This window comes from Arctopsyche grandis, chromosome 8 (genome assembly GCF_051622035.1).
Source record: "Arctopsyche grandis isolate Sample6627 chromosome 8, ASM5162203v2, whole genome shotgun sequence".
Classification (NCBI taxonomy): domain Eukaryota; kingdom Metazoa; phylum Arthropoda; class Insecta; order Trichoptera; family Hydropsychidae; genus Arctopsyche; species Arctopsyche grandis.
In genome coordinates, this window is record NC_135362.1 from 5,916,366 (window position 1) to 5,939,356 (window position 22,991).

General features: G+C 34.0%; 2 protein-coding genes across 2 annotated transcripts in view; one reads left to right on the plus strand and one right to left on the minus strand.

Moving 5' to 3' along the window:
- Positions 1–12,850, plus strand: part of LOC143915397 (ATP-binding cassette subfamily G member 4-like) — a 52,616-nt gene extending 39,766 nt beyond the window's left edge. Inside the window, exons 3-10 of the mRNA XM_077436030.1 lie at positions 1,897–2,014; positions 6,334–6,523; positions 6,610–6,755; positions 6,835–7,073; positions 9,762–10,048; positions 10,128–10,296; positions 10,372–10,628; positions 10,708–12,850. Coding sequence (XP_077292156.1) covers positions 1,897–2,014; positions 6,334–6,523; positions 6,610–6,755; positions 6,835–7,073; positions 9,762–10,048; positions 10,128–10,296; positions 10,372–10,628; positions 10,708–11,127 — 1,826 coding nt within the window. The 3' untranslated portion in view covers positions 11,128–12,850. The remainder of the gene's footprint in view (positions 1–1,896; positions 2,015–6,333; positions 6,524–6,609; positions 6,756–6,834; positions 7,074–9,761; positions 10,049–10,127; positions 10,297–10,371; positions 10,629–10,707) is intronic.
- A 1,380-nt stretch (positions 12,851–14,230) lies between these two features.
- The window catches only part of Pgant2 (polypeptide N-acetylgalactosaminyltransferase 2), a 129,247-nt gene continuing 120,486 nt past the window's right edge, over positions 14,231–22,991 (minus strand). The window contains exons 6-10 of the mRNA XM_077437156.1: positions 17,814–17,927; positions 17,553–17,731; positions 17,270–17,476; positions 17,002–17,186; positions 14,231–15,335 (exon numbers count right to left, since the gene is read on the minus strand). Of these exons, the coding sequence (XP_077293282.1) occupies positions 15,040–15,335; positions 17,002–17,186; positions 17,270–17,476; positions 17,553–17,731; positions 17,814–17,927 (981 nt within the window). The 3' untranslated portion in view covers positions 14,231–15,039. The remainder of the gene's footprint in view (positions 15,336–17,001; positions 17,187–17,269; positions 17,477–17,552; positions 17,732–17,813; positions 17,928–22,991) is intronic.

Genomic DNA, 22,991 nt, shown 5'->3' on the forward strand with positions numbered 1-22,991 from the left:
AGGAAATAATACCTGAAATGTGCCGTGCGAATGCACGCACACCTCAATTAAACATACATGTATGTATGTACATATATGCGTGCATAAGCACGCACACACACACACACACACACACACACACATTCACAGAATAAAAAAATATATAAGTCAGGATAATGAATGAGGTTGGATTAAAATACAGAGTAAACAAATTTCACTTAGTTAATTCACGTGACTCCAATGAGTTGAAACCTAACGCCCCTAATAGGAAAGCACTAGGATATACCCAAGGATACTAACCATACAATTTCATATAAAGATATCTGAGAAACCGTTTTTAGATTCTCTCAATTTTCAATGAATGAGTCATATGAGTAGGACTCCATATAAAGGAAGGAAATTTTAGATATGTATGTAGTTGTGTAATTAATTGAAAAACGAGTTCATAAACCGTGAAGTCTTCAAAAAAATAAACCACCAGCCAAGTTGAAGAATTTTTATTAAATATATTTTTTATACTCGAGTGAATAACTTTTCAATTATTATAAACATATATCTATTTTAATTATAATTACTATGATATTAGGACGTTATGTATTTTTCTCGTCATAACAATATTAATCATTTTAGGACATTGCCTTATACGTAGGTGATCGAATCCATCATAACTTATAAATATGTTTTATTATTATGAAAATATTAAAAATAACTTATGTAGAATGCAATTAAAATAAAAAAGATGCAATTATTTATGACCATTATAAAAAAAAAATTATTTTTTACACAATTATGACATTTTTAACGCCTTTTGAACTTCGTACGTACATATGTATTATATATGTACAATACCTACTATATAATAAAAGCATGATAGTAACAATCTTTTATTGCTTTTAATTATATACGTATATAGTAATTAATGAGATTAATATTAATATTTTCTCTTATCGTATAACTTTACAAGTTGCTCGACAGTTTTGATAACCACTTGTATTGCACAATACACTTTAGCAATTTAATAATTTGAAGATAATAACACCAATATATAATACACAAGTCCTCAAATAGCATTGATAACACTGTTCGACGCGAAAAATGGTTCAGAGATGAGATATGACTTTTCTTATAGATCTATGCCCAGTAAACACGAATCTGGTAATAAAAAATGTTGATTGGCTCGAGATTCGGAGATATATGCGTTTTTAAAGATTTTTCTATAAATACAAAAAATAGTGTGGCCAGAACACTATCCCAATAAACATGTTTCAATAGAAAATACTCTATATAAAATAGTATTAACAGAGGAAAAAAATCCCAAGTGAAAATACGTATTTTTCGACTTTTGATTTGAACTGAATGACTACTTGGAGAGATTTGAATGCTAAAAAGAACTACAAATGAAAGATAAAATACCCGACTATAGATTCCAATATTCATTTTGAACAGGAAATTGACAGATTTTGAGACATCGGCCGAACAACACCAAGATATAGAAAAATCGCGCGATTTAAAAAACGCATAAATCTCAGAATCTCGAGCCGATCAACATTTTTTTATTACTAGATTCGTGTTCAATGGGCATAGATCTATAAGAAAGGTCATATCTCGTCTCTGAACCAAAAAAAAAGTCGTCATTTGTCGAACAGTGTAATGTAATAAATCGACCCTGATATATTGCAAATTAAATTGTCTTGTTTTCCTTACTCTGGACACAGCACGGTCGATTCAATTACCTGCTCTAACAATTTAATTGGTCTTGAAAAAAGCGATCATTATATATATGAATACAATAGGCACGTTTACAAATCCGATGCGTTTCCTTTGAACTCACAGGCAATGTAGAATGGAAATTTGTAATTATTGCGGACACTTGATGTTAATTGTGATAACATTCTGTCACTATTATCTCTGTTTCAGCTTCGAAGATAATTCTGCGCAGTATTAGCGGCCAATTTAGATCGGGTCAATTGACGGCCATTCTGGGACCATCCGGTGCTGGAAAGTCAACTCTTCTCAACATATTGGCCGGTTATAAGTGAGTTTCTTCTAGTATTCATTATGAAGTCTTTTCGACAATTATGGATGTTCAATATCATATTAAATTTGCAGTTTATATTCTTGTTTCACTAATATGAATAACACTGTTCGACAAATGACGACTATTTTTTGGTTCAGAGACGAGATATGACTTTTCTTATAGATCTATGCCCAGTGAAAACGAATCTGGTAATAAAAAAAATTTGATTGGCTCGAGATTCGGAGATATATGTGTTTTTTAAATCTTGACATTATCCCAATAAACATCTTTCAATAGAAAATACTCAATATAAAATAGTATTAACAGTGGGAAAAAATCCCAAGTGAAAATACGTACTTTTGACTTTTGATTTGAACTGGACGACTCATTAGAGAGATTTTAAAGCTGAAAAGTACTACAAATGTAAGATAAAATACCCGACTATAGATTCCAATATTCATTTTGAACAGGAAATTGACAGATTTTGAGACGTCGACCGAACAACAAGAAGATTTAGAAAAATCGCACGATTAAATAAACACGTCTACCAATATAGAGCCAATCAATATTTTTTATTACCAGATTTGTGTCTCTGAACCGTTTTTCGTGTCAAACGGTGTAATTTGTGGATGTTACGTGGCTAAACCTAATTATCAAAATCTATATACATATCTAGAATAAAAATAAAAATATTTGCATTTTCTACATTGTAAATGTTTTTGCATGTCATGGTTCAAATTATTATTCACTTTATTTAGGGGGACAGAAAAGTAATCAAAAAAATGGAAGGGGGGGGGGGCTGGGTCAGGCAGAGCCTAAGGGCGTCAAATAAGTCAGGGCGCCGTTCGATGCGTCATAGGCGCTTTAAAATTTAAGATTAGAGCACCAAATGTCCTACAAAATTTTAGATTAGAACGCCAAAGGGGCCTCTACTTTCTAAACTCAAACATTTGTACTCGGAAAATTCTACTCATTGGGTGAAGGCGCATTTATTTTTGTATGATAATTAACATTTTACTGTGGTAGCCACAATTTAAATCTTGCGCTATACGACGCTGCGAAATCTTCTGTAACATCGCAAACATTTTTCGATATTCTCCAAAGATTGTTTACACTATTTTCAGCTTCAATATATGTATCTCTAGAATATTCTAACTGATTACGTGCAATTATATTAGTAAAAAAATTATCTTCTATTCGAACAGTTAAATGAATATTCAAAGATATGGGGTTTTTGTATTTTATAAACAATATACTGGAAAGAGCCGATCTTCAAATTGAGCTAATCGCGAATTCAAGATGTGATATTATTAGCAATGAACTTATCAATTAAAAAGCCTTTCTTTCGAATAAAGTTCAAGGTAAAATTCCACTCATTCTATTAAATTTTATAAAACAACGTAATTTACAATAATTATATCCAAACATTTGGGTTGCTATGCTTTTGCCCGGAAAAAAAGGAGGATGGTAATCCATTTTTTATCATTTTTTTTGGGTGTTTATTTCATTTCATTCAGGGTGTTTAGGAAAAATTTCCCGTGGGTGCCTTGATGGTTTGACGAGGATCTGATTCCACCATTAACGTCAGGATATCATCATCTAAGTTTTGAGCTCTTCTTTACGTGCGATCTCCTTAATGCCCCTATTCCCATTTTTAAATTGTTTATACCACCGATGAGACTTATTTAGTTACAGAATGTCCCCGTAAGTATCGGTGATTTTTTCCACTGCTTGGTTTGCCTTCATTACTTGGTCCAAAATAAACAGCATAAAATGACGCAAGTGACCTTCCTCTATTATTGGTCTCGACATCCTTCCTAGGGTAGAATTTTTTTTAAACAGAAACAATTAATTTACAACAATGACTTCAACATAATAACAAAACTTGTGTTTATTGGACCGTGTCTCGACACAAACTGACTGCGAAAGAGCTCGTCGAAAATTTTTGATTACTTCTCGGTCCCCCCTAATACATTGTACAATATTGAAATTGTGGATTTGATATATTGGGAAATGTGAATAGAATGAAGTGAAAATTGACATGATATGTAGTTCATATACCAATGATTCCCGACAATTCATAACTTGTATTTTAAAATATAAGCTGACTAAAAACCAGAGAGGTGCACCTTACAATTTTTAAAACAAAACAAGGTGAGAGATCAAGGTTAGAGAAATCATAATGGACAGTGGCGGCTCGTCCTAATGGGCTGTCGACAGAGAAATGTTATAAAAATATAAGTGACATTCCCAAATAATTTTAGCATCAGTCGTATTTGATGCTTGGTGCTCGACGTATGTCCGATAAAAACTTATCTGTTTGTTAATATTACTCGCAAGATGGGCAAGCATCGTTAAAAATTGCACAATGCATTCAAAAACACACAATAAACAACATGGGATACATTTTTATAAGTAAATTGATCATTTAAGTAACATGTTATTCAATTAACATCGTAGTTTGAAAAAGTGTTAAAAGTGTCATGGCGATCGCCCGCATTCAACATAAAATTTCAGGGATGGCACCAGAGAAATGTAAAAATTATTTTTAAATAAATGTAAAAACATTTCTCTTGGTGGCGCCGAATACTCAATTATATCAATGACCAATTATTTAAGTTAAATTAATATAAACATTATTCATTTTATATTATACATATTTTTGTTAAAACTATACATTACGCGTTAATTTAAGAGTTCCCAAGGACAGACAAATACAAAAAAGTGGATAAACGTAATCAATCCGCCAACCGAGAAAGTAACGGATTGGCCGCCAACGCTCAACACCACCATATACTCAAATTGTAAATAAATCTATATCAAAATAAAAATTTTATTTCTGTAGTGAATATGTGATGACCCTGATTGTATTCCGTGCGTTTTAGCGTAGTAATGGAGATGTACCGCGTAATATTGACACAATTTATTTATTCGTAAGGGCTCTTCTATTATTATAACATTTCTCTGATTAGGGCGCCTCACGCCTAATTTAAATATTTCACAGCTTGCAACTAGTAGATCTTTCATAGCGAAAATTGAATCCAGACATTTATAAAAAAATACAATTGGTTAATGGGATGTACAGAAAAAAAACCCATTGTTTTGTTTTCCGTGACTTCTGTTTAGAGGTGAGTCGCCAGGTGACGCATCGTGGACGAAAACAGGAATCATTGACTTAAAAAATTTAAACGATAAAATTAAAAAACACGAGGGAAGTGTTGAATACTTAACGTCACGGTTTTTTTAGTTTTTTTTTCAACAATACTTCACATGTAAATCCACATGTAAGTGATCGTACGCCAAAAACTATGCTTATCTTGTCCTGTTATGATATGATAGCACATTTATAGTGATATTTTTTAACTATCAGTGCATCTCCGCCACTAAAAATTCTCACGAGCCGCCACTGATAAATGGATAATTGATACAATTGAAGTTTCTTGCGTAAGTAGTTAATAAAAAAGACCTTTATGCATGAAAAGATAGTGAAAAAGATTATGATAGTGGTTTATTCAGTATAAGCGACTGATTTAATCATTACTATTTAGTCTGATTAAATTTATCAAATTGTAATTATTTTTTTATATTTGTTAGGCAGTCTGTGAAGTTGAAGAGCACAGCATATGAAATTTGTGATACAAAACATAAAAAGTTGAGAACTGCAAGTATGATAATTGTAATGTTATTACATCATATTTCATCAAAAATTAATTCGTATCTAATTTTGGACAAAGCAAAAAAAAAAAAATGAGAACCAATGCTAAATATAATTATATATAAGTATATATTTTATATAATAATTGCTTCGTTTACGATAATTACAGAATATTCATATTACTCATAATTATCTTGAAATACAGATTTTTTTTTTATCAAATATATGTATACCAATGATGATGACATCATTGACAGATTGATCAGTAGCTTAATTGTATTCACGTTTTCGAGTTTTTCATTATTTCTTTTTGTATTTCGTTGACACTTTCCATTTGAATAGATGACCTCTAACACGTGCGAAACGACGTCAATCCAAAACAGAACCTTGTGAGGAAGTGACTATTTGTGACCCCCATTGGAAACCTTGATTTAAAATTGACACTAGAATATTTTCACTCACTTATAACTAGAGTACGTTCAATAACTGAATTCTAAATTAATGCCTTTATAATTCCATTTAAAATACTGCTTTTTTTCTAATTTACATAAGTAATCGGAAAATCAAAGTTCATCCACCAGTATAACTGCATATATTAAATATATAATAATACCTTTTAGATTTCATGAATGTAGTCGTATGAGTAATTTGCATTAAAAATGCAATTAACGTTTTTTTGCAGATGCTTCAGTGCGACAGGTCAAATCAGCACAAATGGATTGCCGAGAGATATAAGACAATTCAGGAAGCTGAGCAGGTATATCATGCAAGAAGACTTGCTGCAACCCATGATCACAGTTCACGAGTCCATGATGATGGCAGCTGATTTGAAACTGGGTTCAGATTTGACCCAAGAGAAAAAACGAGTCGTCGTTAGTAATATCAATATGTCCGCTAAAAGTATAAGCAAACATTATCATAGTTTGATACAATTTATAGTGATTATGTCTCATTTCAGGTGAATGAAATATTAGATATGCTTCGACTTACCAAAGCCAAAGATACAAATACTTCTAGACTATCAGGTGGTGAACGGAAAAGGCTATCAATAGCTTTAGAACTTGTCAACAATCCACCGGTTATCTTCCTCGATGAGCCTACTACGTAAACAATTAGCATCTTATTTATGATTCCATAATTCAATTTTGTTAGTTTTTACTAATTTATCTGTTGTGATTTGCAGGGGATTGGATGATTTGTCATCGTCGCAGTGTATAGCTTTACTGAAACAGATAGCTGAAGGTGGCCGAACTGTGATTTGCTCGGTGCATACACCATCAGCTCGACTTTTTACCATGTTTGATCACGTTTACATTGTAGCTGCTGGACAGTGTGTGTATCAAGGCTATGGAGGACACATAGTGAAGTTTCTAAAAGGCATTGGTTTGCCGTGTCCATTGCATTATAACCCTGCAGATTTTAGTAAGTTTCATTAAAAGAAAACTTCATTTCAAATGTATAAGAGATTCAGTATTGTATAATACATATATTGTGTGTGAGAAGGTATGAGCACATCATACCTGAAAGATGCATTTTTATAAGGTTGTTGCTATTTGCAGGTACTGTATCAGCAAATTATTGGCTATTTGCAGGTATTATATCTGCAAATTATTGGCTATTTGCAGGTACTATATCTGCGACAGGCGCAAAGCCTTCTGCGCATGCGCGTGAACTTTCACTGTCAGCGTGTTTACTGTTAAATTTTGTTTTAAATTTAGTTCGAACTCGTAAAGTGACGTAGAGTAAAAAATATAATCCAAATTAGTTAATATGATTAGTAGTTAGAAAATTATTATCATATACAACGTATAATATGTAGGCGGGGTAGGATGTGTTGACCGTATCCCAGCCTAACGAAACACTTTTGTGCTTGTTTTAATAAAGTTTTATTGTTTGCCTAAATATTGTACAAAGGTATTAGAATATGTGGGCAAAAGTATGTCGTTCAGCGGTCTCTGGATATGGTAGAGTGTCGCTGGCTCGGCATTCGGCTATGTTCAGAAGGTCTCTGGATGCGGCAGTGTGTTGCTGACTCGGCGTTCGGCTATGTTCAGAAGGTCTCTGGTTGCGGCAGTGTGTTGCTGGCTCGTTGTTCGGCTATGTTCAGAAGGTCTCTGGATGCGGCAGTGTGTTGCTGGCTCGGCGTTCGACTATGTTCAGAAGGTCTCTGGTCTGCTGCTGTGTGTCGACGCTTGCTGCTGTGGGTCGACTCGCGTTGTTTGGGTTGTACCTCCTTTTATAGTGTTTCTGGATGTCACGTGACCCGTGGTGGCTGTTGTTGATGCGTAAGCGAGGAATGTGCTTTTGTCGAAGTGGTAGAATTTTCTGGAATGATTGGCACCGTTCCGCTCGATGTAGTTAAATGGCTGCGGTGTGCTTCAACCGGTTTGGTTCCGCTCGACTGGTAGGGGTGTTCCGCTCGATGTTGGTTTAATGGCTGCAGGTGTGCTTCGACTGGTTTGTTTCCGCTCGACTGGTAGGGGTGGAGCTTTCTAGAAAGTTTTGGCACCGTTCCGCTTGAGTTTAGTTTAATGACTGCAGGTGTGCTTCGACCGGTTTGTTTCCGCTCGACTGGTAGGGGAGGAGCTTTCTAGAAGGTTTTGGGAATGTATTCTGCGTCGCAGTAAATGTCTTGATGGTGACGAGATTCCCACAAATACCTACATACAAGTACAAGCCGCGAACTAGTCAAATGATATAAATCTATTATAATAACGTGCGAAATTTATTTGCCTCATGTATAATGAACGATTGATTAAACAAAACTAGCATAAATTAAATGTAAGAAATTATAATCAGATTATAAGTTCACGCGCATGCGTCTGTCGCAGATATAGTACCTGCAAATAGCCAATTATTCACAGATATAGTACCTGCAAATAGCCACAACCTTTAAAACAAAACCAGGTGAGAGATCGAGGTTAGAGAAAGCATAATGGACAGTGGCGGCTGTTATAATAGGTTCGGTGATTACTGGTCACAAATTACTCGTCACAAAGTCACTAAAATCTGTATTACGGAACATCTGGCAACCGAAAAGTCCATCATACTAACGATAACTATCATAGTAACGAGAACTTGAGTGCCAAATATTGTGTATTCGCAATTTTCATGGCAAAAATTGTCTTTGTGACCACCCCAATGTGACGAATAGTCCAATTACCGTTATAATAATAGAAGTGGCATTCCCAAATAATTTTAGCATCAGTCGTATTTGATGCTTGGTGCTCGCCGTATGTCCGATAAAAACTTCTTTGTTTTACATTTAATCAATCTAGACTTGGTTAATCAATCGTTCATTATACATGAGGCATATAAATTTCGCACGTTATTTTAATAGATTTGTATCATTTAGCTAGTTCGCGGCTTGTACTTGCATGTAGGTATTATACGTTGTATATGACAATAATTTTCTAACAATTAATAATAGTAACTAATTTGGATTATATTTTTTACTCTACGGCACTTTACGAGTTCGAACTAAATTTTAAGAGGTTTAAAACAAAATTTTAACATTAAACACGCTGATAGTGACAGTTCACGTGCATGCGCAGAAGGCTTTGCGCCTGTCACAGATATAGTACCTGCAAATAGCCAATAATTCGCAGACATAGTACCTGCAAATAGCCAATAATTTGCAGATATAGTACCTGCAAATGAGCCGTCTAGTTTCAAAACCAGATAAGTCAGTTTTTAGAAAATTTTCAGGAATAAGGAAAAACTTATAACTAGCTTAATTTTTATTTTTATTTTTTTTAATATTTTATATAAACTGGTCATAGATGTTTACATCCGTGACTGTATTTTCACTTTTGACCAATAACTACGAGACTTATCTGATTTTGAAACAAACCTTGACTTTAGCTAAGTAATTCAATAGGATGTAAATTGCTTTGAACTTTTTACTTGGCCAACATATGGATCCGTATTTTGACCTAACAAAAATAACATAAAATGAAAATTGAAAAAAATTTATCTATCTGGTTTTGAAACTAGACGGCTCAAATAGCCATAACCTTTTTATAAATATTGTTTTGAAAACCAAAATTTTTAGTGACATCTATTTTTGAGTTTAAAAATGTTTAGTTAATAAACAATTTATTTTTGTAGTTATTGAAGTGTCCAGCGGTGAATATGGAGATCATGTCGAGAAGATGGTTGCAGCCGTAGATAATGGAAGACTGGATAAATGGGAACCACCATTAGACGAGAGTAACGGGGAGCAATCATTAGTTAGAAATAAACCTATAGTCCATTCAGCTCCGGCTGTATCTTTGTTGCAATTGGAACCAGAACCTATCACAGCACGGACTCATCAATATAAGTATAGAAGTACAGCCTGGGACCAATTTAGAATATTAATGTACAGGATGATGCTGCAAGCATGGAGAAATTCTGTAACATCAAAAACACGCCTTAGTTGTTGGATACAAATGTTTTATAACATATAATAATAATTTTGCATTAAAATTTCAGGCATATTTTTGGCTGAAAGTTTCATTGCACATTTTCCTTGGAATCATCATTGGTTTCCTGTTCTTACAAATGGGCGAAGACGGTTCCAAGACCATATTCAATTTTGGATTTTGCTACACTTGTTTAATCGCATTGATGTATGTACCGATGCTACCAGTTCTATTATCATGTAAGTTTTAATTAATATTTTTATTAAAATAGAAATATAAGCTTCATATTAGCTTATTACAATGAATAATTTCAGTTCCATCTGAAGTGCAATTGTTGAAGAGGGAGTATTTCAATAGATGGTACGGATTGAAGCCATATTTTGCAGCATCGACTTTAGCCAGAATGCCTATCCAATTGATAATGTCCAGTATTTACTTGGTGATGACGTACTTAATCACCGGTCAACCATTAGACATGGCAAGATTTACCATGTTCTTTTCCATATTGGTTTTAGTGGCTTTGATATCAGAAACACTAGGAATTGTTATTTCATCAACATTGAGCGTTGTGGTATGTCAATCGTATATAATAATATATATTTTTCATTCATATATCATTGTATATATACCCAACTTTTTTCAACTTACAGAACAGTGTATTTACTGGACCAGCTCTTTCAGTACCGTTTATGCTTTTAGCAGTGAACGGTATAGGATCTGGAGACTTACCAGTACCGTTGCATTGGAGGTTTGCTATGTATTGTAGTTATCTTCGCTATGGACTTGAGGGTCTGGTTGTGGCCATATATGGCTCCGGTCGAACAGATCTAGCTTGTCCTGAAGATGAAATTTACTGTGAATATAAGAGTCCAAAGTACTTCATCAAAATGATGGGTATGAAGGACGCGTCCTTTGCTTTCGACTTGTCCATGCTCATCTTCTTCCTAGTAGCGTTTAATGCTTGCGGATACTACTTATTGAGACAAAGACTATCGCCAAATAGGACGTTCAAAGCTTTAAAATACATTGGAAGATTTGTCAAATCACATATGATGATGGCTCCACATTAAATGATTGTGATCATTTTTGAGCGAGTTGTATATTAATTATTTTTAGGATTTTTTAAGTGAGATGGTGACGAAGAAAACACATTAGTCCAAGATTGATTTATGTTTGCATCTCATTTACTGTTTTATTACGAATAATTATAGGATTCTTATAATTACATTATATTAACTAACACATTTTAATTGATATTTTTATCTCTGTTTTAATAATGAATGAATTATGGAATATTACTGTGATCTCGATAGAAAATATCGTGTTTTGGGAAAATTAGTGTACCTATCTGAATGAGTGTGCCTATTTCTAGTATGATACTATATGAGGCAATACTACTTATCAATTCTTTAACCTAGGAAGTATAGATATGTACATACATATATACAGGGTTGCCAGATTTCTTCCAAGTCAAACCGGGAACTCCCCCAAAAAAATCAACAATATTAGACCACTTAGTTTTTTCCTCTTCCTGAGATTTTGGCTCACTTGAGCTGCCATGTAGCTTCTATTTAATTTGTAATTTATATTACCTTGCGAAAATATCTATACACTTTTTTCTACAGCTATTTTTCCATTCCAATTTGGAGATTGTGAATCTCTTTTTAATATATTTTCCAATGCAACAAATTGATTGATCAAATATGTTTCATTTGTTATAATATTTTTCTTATTTAAATATTAAACTGTTTTTTCAATATCTATTGTCCATTGTTTCAAATAATCTATCAATTTTTAATAAAACTTTGCTACTTCTTTTTTAAATCCATCAATTTGTCCCTTTGCAATTGCTTAGAAAGTATGCATTATATAAAAATTTGAAAACTGGGACTTTTGGGCGTCCCGAAAGGTTCGTTCGGGACACTGGGACACGAGACTTGAAACCGGTGACAATGCCGATTAATTGGGACGCCTGGCAACCCTACATATGATGTTTCGTTTTTGATAAATATGGTCAAAATTTGCAACCTGAATTGCAATATTATCAAGCTACTAAAAATAAAGAAGTTAGGAAAGTGCTACAATTGTAGGCCAGTCTGTAGTTATTACCTAAATAGTAAATGGCATCATCAAGTTTTCAATAATGTCATCGGGTTTTTATAAGCAGCCAATAATTGTCCATCAGTTCTATTTCCAAAAAGTTTTTTTTGGTAAAATTTGCTTTGATGAAAGGGGCATTAAAATATTGATAAATAAAGATTAAATTTTCTTTCTTGAATAAAATTGAATATAAAAGCTACAATTTTTCTCTCTATCTCTTTTCTTCATTTGCCTAAAATCATAATTGGTTAATCTTTAATATAAAAAAATAATTGGTTAATCTCTGGTTATAAATAAATTAAAAATTGTAGATTAAATTGTACACAAATAAACAAACACTATTTTTTTTTTGTGCAGTACATTTGTTAGATTCGAATGATAAAAATAAATGAAGTATAGAAGAGGCTAGTAAAAAGGGGGAATATTTTTATATATTAAATAGGATATGGTCAATAATTTGGCGTATTGCTATATTTGTCAAATGAGCAGCTTAAAGACAGAATGACTGAAAGCTTTAAATTGTATTTTTAAATATATGTATAATTAATTAGTATTTTTATGTTTGTATTGGGGTTTTTATACAATGTATTTACGTATATTTTCTTGATTAAATAAACATTTGATACATTATGTGATTGTATAAATATGTGATTAATTAAATATATACCAAAATAATAAAAAACTGATTTTTTTAAAAAATGAATTTATTTATTTATAAAGTATTACATTATGTGTTGCATGTATATTTATATATATGTATATTGACTAAGGTAAAAATCATTTGAAAATAAATGTAGATGTGACTCGATTTAATTTAATAACACTCATTGTATCAAAAAGAAAATAAATTTAACTTTACTTTTTAAGAAAGTTTCGTATGACTACACAATTATTTTCAAGAGGTTTTCAACACAATTTAGAATACGCAGTTAATTCATAACGATTTCTAAATAAATATATAACAATACGTCTATTTAAAATGCAAAGCAAATCATCATCATCATCGTCGTCTTGTAATAATCTTAAAATAATCAATTCTTTTGTAATACGTACAGTAACGATTTAATTTGAATGGAATGTATAAAAATCATATTCACAATATTAGTAATGATAAAATTAAACAAATTGTCATAACAACTTTAAAATTTCTTTAAAAAAATAAATACACAATAAAACCACCGATCACAGCCAAAATATATTTCGTATATAAAATCAATTCTCCGATGGAATATTTTGATATAACACTTTCAATTTTGATATTACGTTTGCAGATAAAAAAGAATATGGTAACCGAATTGTGAAAATAATGCAAAAATTTTCAACAATCAACACAATAATACGTAACGGTACGCTTAAAACTAAAATTTTACTTATGCATATTGTCAAATTTCATTTATTGGAATCAATCTCGTACAAATATAGGATAACGGTTTTTTTTATTTATTTTTTAATGGTAAATAATTATCCTATAAAGCGCGACAAAATGAATTAATACATAGATTTAGAACACAATTTGTTTTCCAGCATTAAAAATCAGACAATTGTCGCATTGTGCATTTCATATAATTTTTCACACTATATAACTATACTGACAAATGTATAGTTTTATTTTTATTTAAATTTTTTAATTAAATTTAATAGAAAATCTACTCAGATGCATAAAAATAATAAAAAGTAATAGAAATTAAAAAAAAAAAATCACTACGCTAATATGAAATTTCTACGATAATACTCTTTTAGGCAGATCAACTTTATATGTATTTGTATTAAGTCATAGTTGCTGAAAGGCAAACTATTTACAGGCCAACTTTAGATCGATACACGAACTAAATCTTTATTATTATATAAGCTTTCGTATATCGTTTAATATATGTATGTATATATTTTAACGTTTTAGCTAAATGTAGAAGATAAAAGAATTTTTTCCTATAAATGGGTACTATTATGTACAATTTTGGAATTATACAAAATCAGATTAATATAGTGTGGTATTATAATAATTATCTTATGGTACATATGTACAAAAAACTTTACAATAGAAATTTTTTAAGTCGTTTAAGTATTTTTTGTTTTAAATTAGATAACATGCAATTTAAACTTTCAACTGAAATTAAATTAGACTAATGTTTGTCGATGACGTAAAAAAAAAACAAAACAGAACGGAACAAAACAAATAAAACACTTTATAAAAATGTTTTTTTCATTCATACAATTAAAATAATCAGTCGTATATAATTTGAGACTTTTTGTAATAATATAAAACAAAGAAAGAGTACTTTTATTTTAACAAATTTTGAACCACAGGCAAATATTATTATTATAGAGGTGAGACGAGCGAGGAGCAAAATCACAATCCGGAACAGATGTGCAAAAAATAAGCACACCACACTCAAAATTTTGACTGAAATGTAGTTGTATACGTGGAGCAGGAATAGAAATGCATATTTCCATCATAAAACTTGCACCGCTCAAAGTCAAAGTCTGCGATAAGTTCCGTCGGTCACCGTCCGTCTAAACCACAGGCAAATATTTGTATGTCACAGATTTAAATTTTATAATATCACAGTTTGATAATAGCTGCTCTGTGGTATGAATACTTGTTTTTTTTTTTTTTTTTTAATACACATTTTCATGTATTTACATATGTATAAAATAGGGAAAATATAACATCTTTTTCCCCCCCGTTGATAAAATTCACTCTGTTTATATTATATTATTGTAGGTGAGTATGTATGTACAATTCGAATAGGATTGCAATTGGCTTTTTTTGTATGTTATTTATTTTTTTAAATTCCTTGGCACGACCTATGTTCAAAATAGGCAATTGGACCATTTCATAGCCACGTATCATATAAACAGCGCTTGACGATTCAGTTGACGGTTCAGACGGTCTTGAAATCAAATTGTTGACTGCTCTCAGACATGTTGCACGGCTGGGCTATGAGAGTTTTCAACTTGGCGTCTAGACAATAGTTGATCTTGGAATGTCTTATCCGGCCGCCCTGCAAAGGTTTCCACATTTGATTCACATTGTCTTCGGACTCGCACGGCATCATCACAACAGGGGCCGAGGCTTCGAATCGGGTCAGCGTCAGACATAGGCTGTGGTGTTTGACGTGTCCGAGGGATGTGACGGACCATTCTTGGTTTCCACCGGTGTTGTGACATGGGTACATGCCTGAAAATATATATATATATATTTATATATTAATATTAGCTTGTATCATATTACATGCGAATGGTAAAGTGCGATTGAATAGCAGAATAGACTAGTGATTAGCATATAATATGTTGAACAGAGTGTTCACCGATGCAAAGCCTAATGGTTTCTGCTGGCCAGACCTTGGATTTGTGACTCCAGGTCGATCGTTTTTGATCAGAGTTTGCCAATTTATCTGATTTTCATCGAAACGGTTCCAACAAATTGGCAACCTTCCCCATTTTCTCGCAAAATCTCAAGTTTTCAAATTGTATGAAATGCTACAAATTTAGAAATTTGACAATAAATGTCTCTGTTGATGTTAATTGATTTACTGAATTGTTATTATTGTTTTACTGAATTAATTGATTGTATTTACTGAATTGTTTAAAATGCTGCAAATTTACAAATTTGACCATAGATGTCTCTATGGATATCAATTGATGTGTATTTATGTACTTTGTTTATTTATATTTGATTTATTATTATAATAAATACATTATATAAATGGATAGATAACAATAATAAAAAAATAATGACTAATATGACCTGAAAGGTTGCCCCAATGCGGCACACCAGTTTTTTAAAAAAGAACAATAAAACTTGGTAATTATTCATTTCATTCAAATAGACTCGTGTTGAATCTCATGACTAGTCACCGGAGCCTGAGGGGGCCGTGTATTGTTCAAAGGTTGTAAATGCATTGTTAAAGGTTTGCCGAACAATGGATAGCACGGTGACTATCCTACCTAAACTCATGACCAGTTTATCAAAATGACAATCAAACAGGTCCAAATGTTCATCTATCACATTAAGGAACCGGATAGCCTTTACAAGAGACGAGTCATTGAAAGCAGACGTTTTCGCAGCAATAGGTTGGAAAAGTAAACGATGACGCAAAGCTCTACCGCATTCAGGCGCCCAAAATTTAAGTTCCGATAAAATCTAAGTGTTGTCAATACTTCCCTTTAATACTCCAAAGAAATATTTGGAAATGGCAATAATTCTTCTCGAAGATAGTGAGTCAAATATATAGGGGTGATATTTATATTTCCTCATATAAAGGTATCGAAGAAACTTTTTTTGAAATCTTTCTATCAAGAGAGAGAATTCAGTTTCATTTAAATTTGTATAATAATGTTGCGTAGGGGTGGGTGGAGGATCCAAGTAAAAGGCCAAAGTCGTGTCACAGCATTTATTGGTGATTAAGGAGATACACGCACTGGCAGTGCTCCGTCCAGAATGTCTTGATATCGCCTTATAACAGATAGGTTGCTTAGGGCATCTTCGACGTCCGGTTTGTTTACCTATTGTTATGGTCACGTACTAGATGTGCCACGGAAGTCAGTCCCACGCTATCGCTGTGGGTTCTGAGAACTCTACCGGAATGCGACCGAGTTACTGCTACCCCCCGCTAAGTGCATTCGGGGGTATCTCATTGTTAGCCGACTTAAACTTAAGCCTAGAGATAATCCTCGAAAACAATTATAACACAGTCTCTGGGATGCTACTCGGCCTAATCCGATTGCACTTACTCGGCGGTGTACGTAACAATACTAATAATATTTGTATCAAATGTACAATGTTTCTGGTCAGGCCTTTTTGGATTGAATTAAAAATAAAAATAAACTAAAATAAGACTTGCCGACGGTTCCTTGGATCAGATTTCCCAAGCTGTCCAAGCACATGATTCCTTGTCTGATTGTGTGGCCCAATGACGTGCCTGTGGATGTTGTTTTTGGTACTGATAATTCAGGATACACGTTATCCAAGTACCATTTGAACGGTTTGCAGTGGAGACGTTTCTTCAGATCTAATCGTTCTTGAATGCTGTAAACAATACAAAACGATATCAAATTTGAGATCAAACTAACTTTATACAGTAAAAGCAATTACAAAACTGAACAACTCACTCTCCAAAAGCGACCGTTTTAGCTAACGGTTGAGCTTCATAATAGAACCGCTTGTAATCATCCATCCAGACCTCGGCAGCCCGACGGGTATTCCGAGCGAACACGTTTCCAGAACCACCAGGGAACGAATAGGGATGTCGCTTTCTGAAAACGTGTCCTACTCGACTGCAGGGAACAATCTCGAGGGAACCTCCGCACTGCCACACTCTAAAATTCAATTAAAACCCACCATAACATAACAAACAACGCATATATACCCAACATACCGACTGGAAATACTCACCTGAATGATATTTCCAGGTTTTCACCGCCCCACACGTCCATCTTCATATCGTACGTGCCCAGCTTTTCGAAATACTTGCGATCCATGGAGAACAATCCGCCGGCGATCATGGGAGTTTTGATTATTCCCGTGGGATCAGTGAGACGGGCCGCTCGCTCTGGACCACTCAAATACTCCCACTGCGGAACAAGGTTTTAAACATAGTAAGCATATATTCAAGTATATTCTTTCAAAGTTGATATTGTTTCGTAATATGCTTACCTTGAAGACTAAGTTCCAATCGAAGCCTCCTCGGAGATCGGCTGAAGCTCCGATGTATTGGAATGTGTCCATGCTGATGACGTCTATTACTGGACATACTACTCTGGTTGGGTCCTGAAATCAATTTATACATGAGTCGTCTAGTTCCAAAACCCGGTATCTGCATATTTGGTCAAAACGGAGATAAAAATGTATTCCAATTCTAGGATTATTTTCACACAATACTGTATACTTGAATTATTTCTAAAACCAAGTTAAATGACTAAAAAAAAATATTTAAAATCTTGTTTTGTTCCAAAGAACGGCAAAAATTCTCTCTGTTTATTCGAATTAACGGCAAAACTGCCGACAGCCAATCAGAACACTGCATATGGCAAGATGGCGGCCATTTCGGCCGGTTACCTGGGGTGCAATTGTCATTCCGCATTTCCTTCGTAATTGCTGTTATCATGGACAATCTGTCTCGAAGTATTGAAAAAACCAAAGATGGAGATACAAGAAAGAAAACAATTCGAAAGAAATCGTGAGCAAAGGAACGGAATCGCCGTGAAAGGACAACTCGGGAACAAACACCGGTAAAATCGTTTTCAAGTCTAAATATTTCATTTAATCTCAAAAATTTTCCAAAAAACTGAATTGCAAAATAGCTTTAAATCGTATATCTTCCATTAAAATAAAACTTTGTAAATGAAATCCACTAAATAAAGTTGTGGCAGAAAAACTGCGTTTAACAACAAATGAGTGAAATGCTTTTACCGGGTTTTGGAACTAGACGACTCACATATGTATTGATTATGTATATTTACAAGTTTTGTTACTTTATGAAAATGTTAAATATTATCGATGTATTTAAATACATAATGTATTTACTGTGATACATAACGGTGTATTCCATATTCGACAACTGTCAGGCAAGGATACAATTTTACTGAAAATGGTCCAAAGGGACGTTTTGGTATGGATCACTGTCAAGCAAGGAATACTACCATACAATTTCAACGACATCGGTCGAAAGTGTTGTTTTGAGACGACGTGTGCCATGAATGCGTGCCATGAACGTCACATTTTTCTATATGTTTAAAACTATAAACGTGCCACATTCACCGCTGTGTGATTTCGCCCTAAAGGTATTGTTACGTACGCCGCGGATTGAGCAAATTGCACTTAGACCAACGGATATCTGTTATCGGATTAACTAAATGCATGCACTTACTTCCAAAGATTATATCTGGACTCTAAGTGCATTTAGGCTAAACAATGACCGTTATTAGTTATTTCTCAGAATTGGTACGGGAAGACCCAATGTCTTGGAAATACATATCCGAATACGTGACTATACAACAGGTAAACAGATTAGGCGTCCTGAGAGATCTACCCTTTATAAGGCGGTACGTAGGCGATATAATTCATTCTGGACTTAGCCGTGACACTGCGTGTATCTCCTTAATCATCAATAAATGCTGTGAAACGACTGTTGGCCTTTTACTTGGATCCTCCACCCACCCCTACGCAACAGTATCAATCGACAGATCAAGCAGAAGTCAAGTCAAGTCTACAAGTCCGTGAGCCATATACTTGCATCACCATCGATGTGACGTTAAACGTGAAAATTGTTAATGTGATTTTTCGTGGTACATATTTAGACGACATTTAAGGAGTTTAAGCATTGTCAAATTTGTATACATTTCCAGGTGCTACTTTAGTATGCGGTCGACTATTTTTTTTATTTGTATCGTAGCAATGAAATGTTTATTACAATTTTTGTTTTTTCCTGCCGCCCCATAATGTTGTCGAAGCATTTCTATCAAAATATCGTCAGTAGATACATATCTCTTAACCAAATCTTAAATTAATAGGGCCAAACTTAACTTAACCTAACTTATCCTGAACCTTAAATAAATGGGTGTTGGCTGCTAAGATATGTCTTTTTTTTGTGAAAATATTGATGAAATAATACTTAAAAAAAAGATATCTTAGCAGCCAACACCTATTTATTTTAGGGTCAGGATAGGTTAGGTTTGGTTAAGGTTGGCCCTATTCATTTAAGATTGGGCTATTAGGGCCGGTATTATTCAGTCTCAGTGTCACACGCGAGAACTGAGACAGCGAGACCGCATATTAAAGTAAAAACGTGAAGGTAGATCGTATACTAAAGTAGACTAGTATTGTATGTATATGTTATACTACATATAACTTTATTTTTATTCGTGTTTCAATTCCTTTTCGAAACCACCCGTTGAAATCAACGGGCACAACACTAGTTTATATACACACTAGCTGTATTACCCGGCTTCGCTTGGTATTTGTAATATAAACCGCTTAAAAATGACTAATCTAATAGTAAACATTGTATTAAATTTATTTGAATAGTTTTATTTTATATAAATTTGTTTGAATACTCATTTTTACTTTATCTATGTTTTTATTAAATTGACTGTCACGAACAAACAAACGTATATCGTAAGTCTCTTATAAAAAATTATATGTACACCCCCGGGGTCTGAGCCACCTAGGGCTTCGCTCTCGGCGTCTGCGCCCCCGGTAATTTCGAATCCTTTGAATCGGAAAAAAGCGAATTATTTGTTCGATGAGGTCAGAACAATAGACTGTCGACTATTAGTTAAATTGACGAAAAATACATACATACATACATACGAACAAACTTTAGTGTTTTATATGTTAGATTTACCGACAGGCCGTTTTTATATATTACTAGCTGAACCCTGCATGCGTTACAATGCCACAATAACGCATGCAATTCCCGTTCCCGTTCTCGTTCCTGTTCCCATTTTTTGGAACAACGCAGGCAGCGAACACCCTGGTCGCGACGCGAAAACATTTTAAATTATAGCGAATGACACTCATTCCCGCTTTTCCCGTTTCCGTTCCCGTTTTTTCCCATTTTTTACATACCTCCTTTACGTTTCGCATGGCTTTCGTGTAAGTGGTCATTTTTATCTCTTATCCGATCGTTTTCATACTTTGCCATATTGCTCATTTTGGTCATCAATATAAGTAAATGGAGCCTCCGCCATTACGATGGTGCAAATATATCGTGTAAGATGCGTTTGTAATTTGCCCGCCGACATTCTATTAGACGTTTACGGTTGACGTTTGTTTGTTAGTTTTAAACATAGATGGCGATAGTAAAAAAAATTATTTGTGTTTTTATTCAAAATAATAATTTTATATACAAATTATAGAAGAGGTATGTTTTTAAAAAACTTTTTTTTTTCATGACATGCACACAAGTCCTGAAAGTTCTATCGTAATCGCTTCAGTGGCTTTGGAGCCTATTCGAGACACACCCACATACACACAGACATTCATTTATATATACATATATACTAGCTGAACCCCAGCATGCGTTGCAATGCCACAATAACGCAAGCAATTCCCATTCCCATTCCCGTTCCCGTTCCCGTTCTCGTTCTCATTCTCGTTCCCGTTCCCATTTGTCGGAAAAACGCAGGCATCGAACACATTTCAAATTATTGCGTTGCAATGACACTCATTCCCGTTTTTCCCGTTTCTGTTCCCGTTTTTTTTTTCGCAGTAATCTTCCCTGACATGCATACAACAAATCCTGAAAGTTCCATCGCAATCGCTTCAGTGGCCTAGGAGCCTATTCGAGACACACACACACACACACACACATTCATTTTTATATACATACATATATATAGATAGATATATTTGAAGGTAGACCGCATACTAAAGTAGCACCCATTTCCAAATGTGTGCCCGATTGATTGATTGAATAAAAAAAAACCAAAAAAAATGGATTTGGCATTAACAAGCTCGACACAGTAGTTTGTGGAAAGGTTGGCAGTTGGTGGAATTCAACGCTCTTCTTCAGAAAGTGTGCAATCTGGTTGACCAGCGATCGGTGGGAACGTCTAGAGTCGTTTAGCAATGATGCAATACGGATGGAAAGAATTGAAAAGAGCGGGAGAGTAACGATGAAAGGAAGAAGACGACGATGGAAGAGGACGATAATGCGAAGAGATCAACCACAGGGAGGGGGGGGTTTAAGGCGGTTCCCACGGACGTGAACGCGTTACGAGAGCAAAAGCAAACGGTCATGGGGCGATCTTCTCTCCTAGGCCCCATTATTACGCCATGAAATATCAACGTCACGTTCTCCTTTCGGCCTTTGTTCTAACCAAACGACAAAATCTTTTCGCTTTTGTTGTACGCCTGTTTTGAAAACGGCGATCGTGTAATCTGCTCCAATTCTTTCTTTCGTTACTTTTCCATTTTGAATACATACATATATCGGTGCTCCAAATCTGGATGTTAAGTTTTGTTGTATCGTATCGCGTTTAAAAGTTTGCCGGTTTGATGATAGTGTTGTGTGATAAATCCCAACTGTTGGGTATAAAATTAGGTTTAATGCTGTTTTTGCGGATTGGCTGTAAATTTGCTCGAATTCAATTTGGCTGAAAGTTTCGTTTAATTGGTTTGGGAATAGTTTGGTTTCGTCAGTGGTAGTAAACGCGCGAGTAGGTCGAATGCATATTGACAGCTTGTTGTAGCGCTCCGTATTATAAATTCTATAAAATATTTGTGGTGCTACCCGGCTTCGTTCGGCTCCACTTTTGACGATCTTTTCCGTTTTAGCACGGATGTAATAAAAGTAATTTGAAATGGAAATGCAGTCTAGTAGTAAAAATAATCAATTTGACCCATCCCGCCAATCAGAAACGACTTTGCATACAGCCAATCAGAAACGACTTTGCATACAGCCAATCAGAAACGAATTGCAGACGCCGTTTTGGTTTTATATTAAAGATATAAGAAAAGTAATCTAATATATAATTTCGAAAGAGACTTTGTATGTAAGTTAATATTGCTGGTTAAAAAATGGTTGGGAACTAGTCAAAATTTTCATGACGACATGGGGACGGGGGACACGGGGTGCCGGGGGAGCCGCCGGATTCTGGTGTAATATATAATAGATCTAATATATAATTTCGAAAGAGACTTTGTAAGTTTGTAACAATAGTTGGTTGGAAATCGAAAACAAGTGAATTTCTATGACGATTCGATTGGTTGAATATTATTTTTTTCGATTCAAATAAATTTAATAAAAAAACAAATGATTATTTACTATTATATTCGCCATGTTTAAGCTGTTTATATTACAAATACTGAGCTAAGCCGGGTAAAAAAACT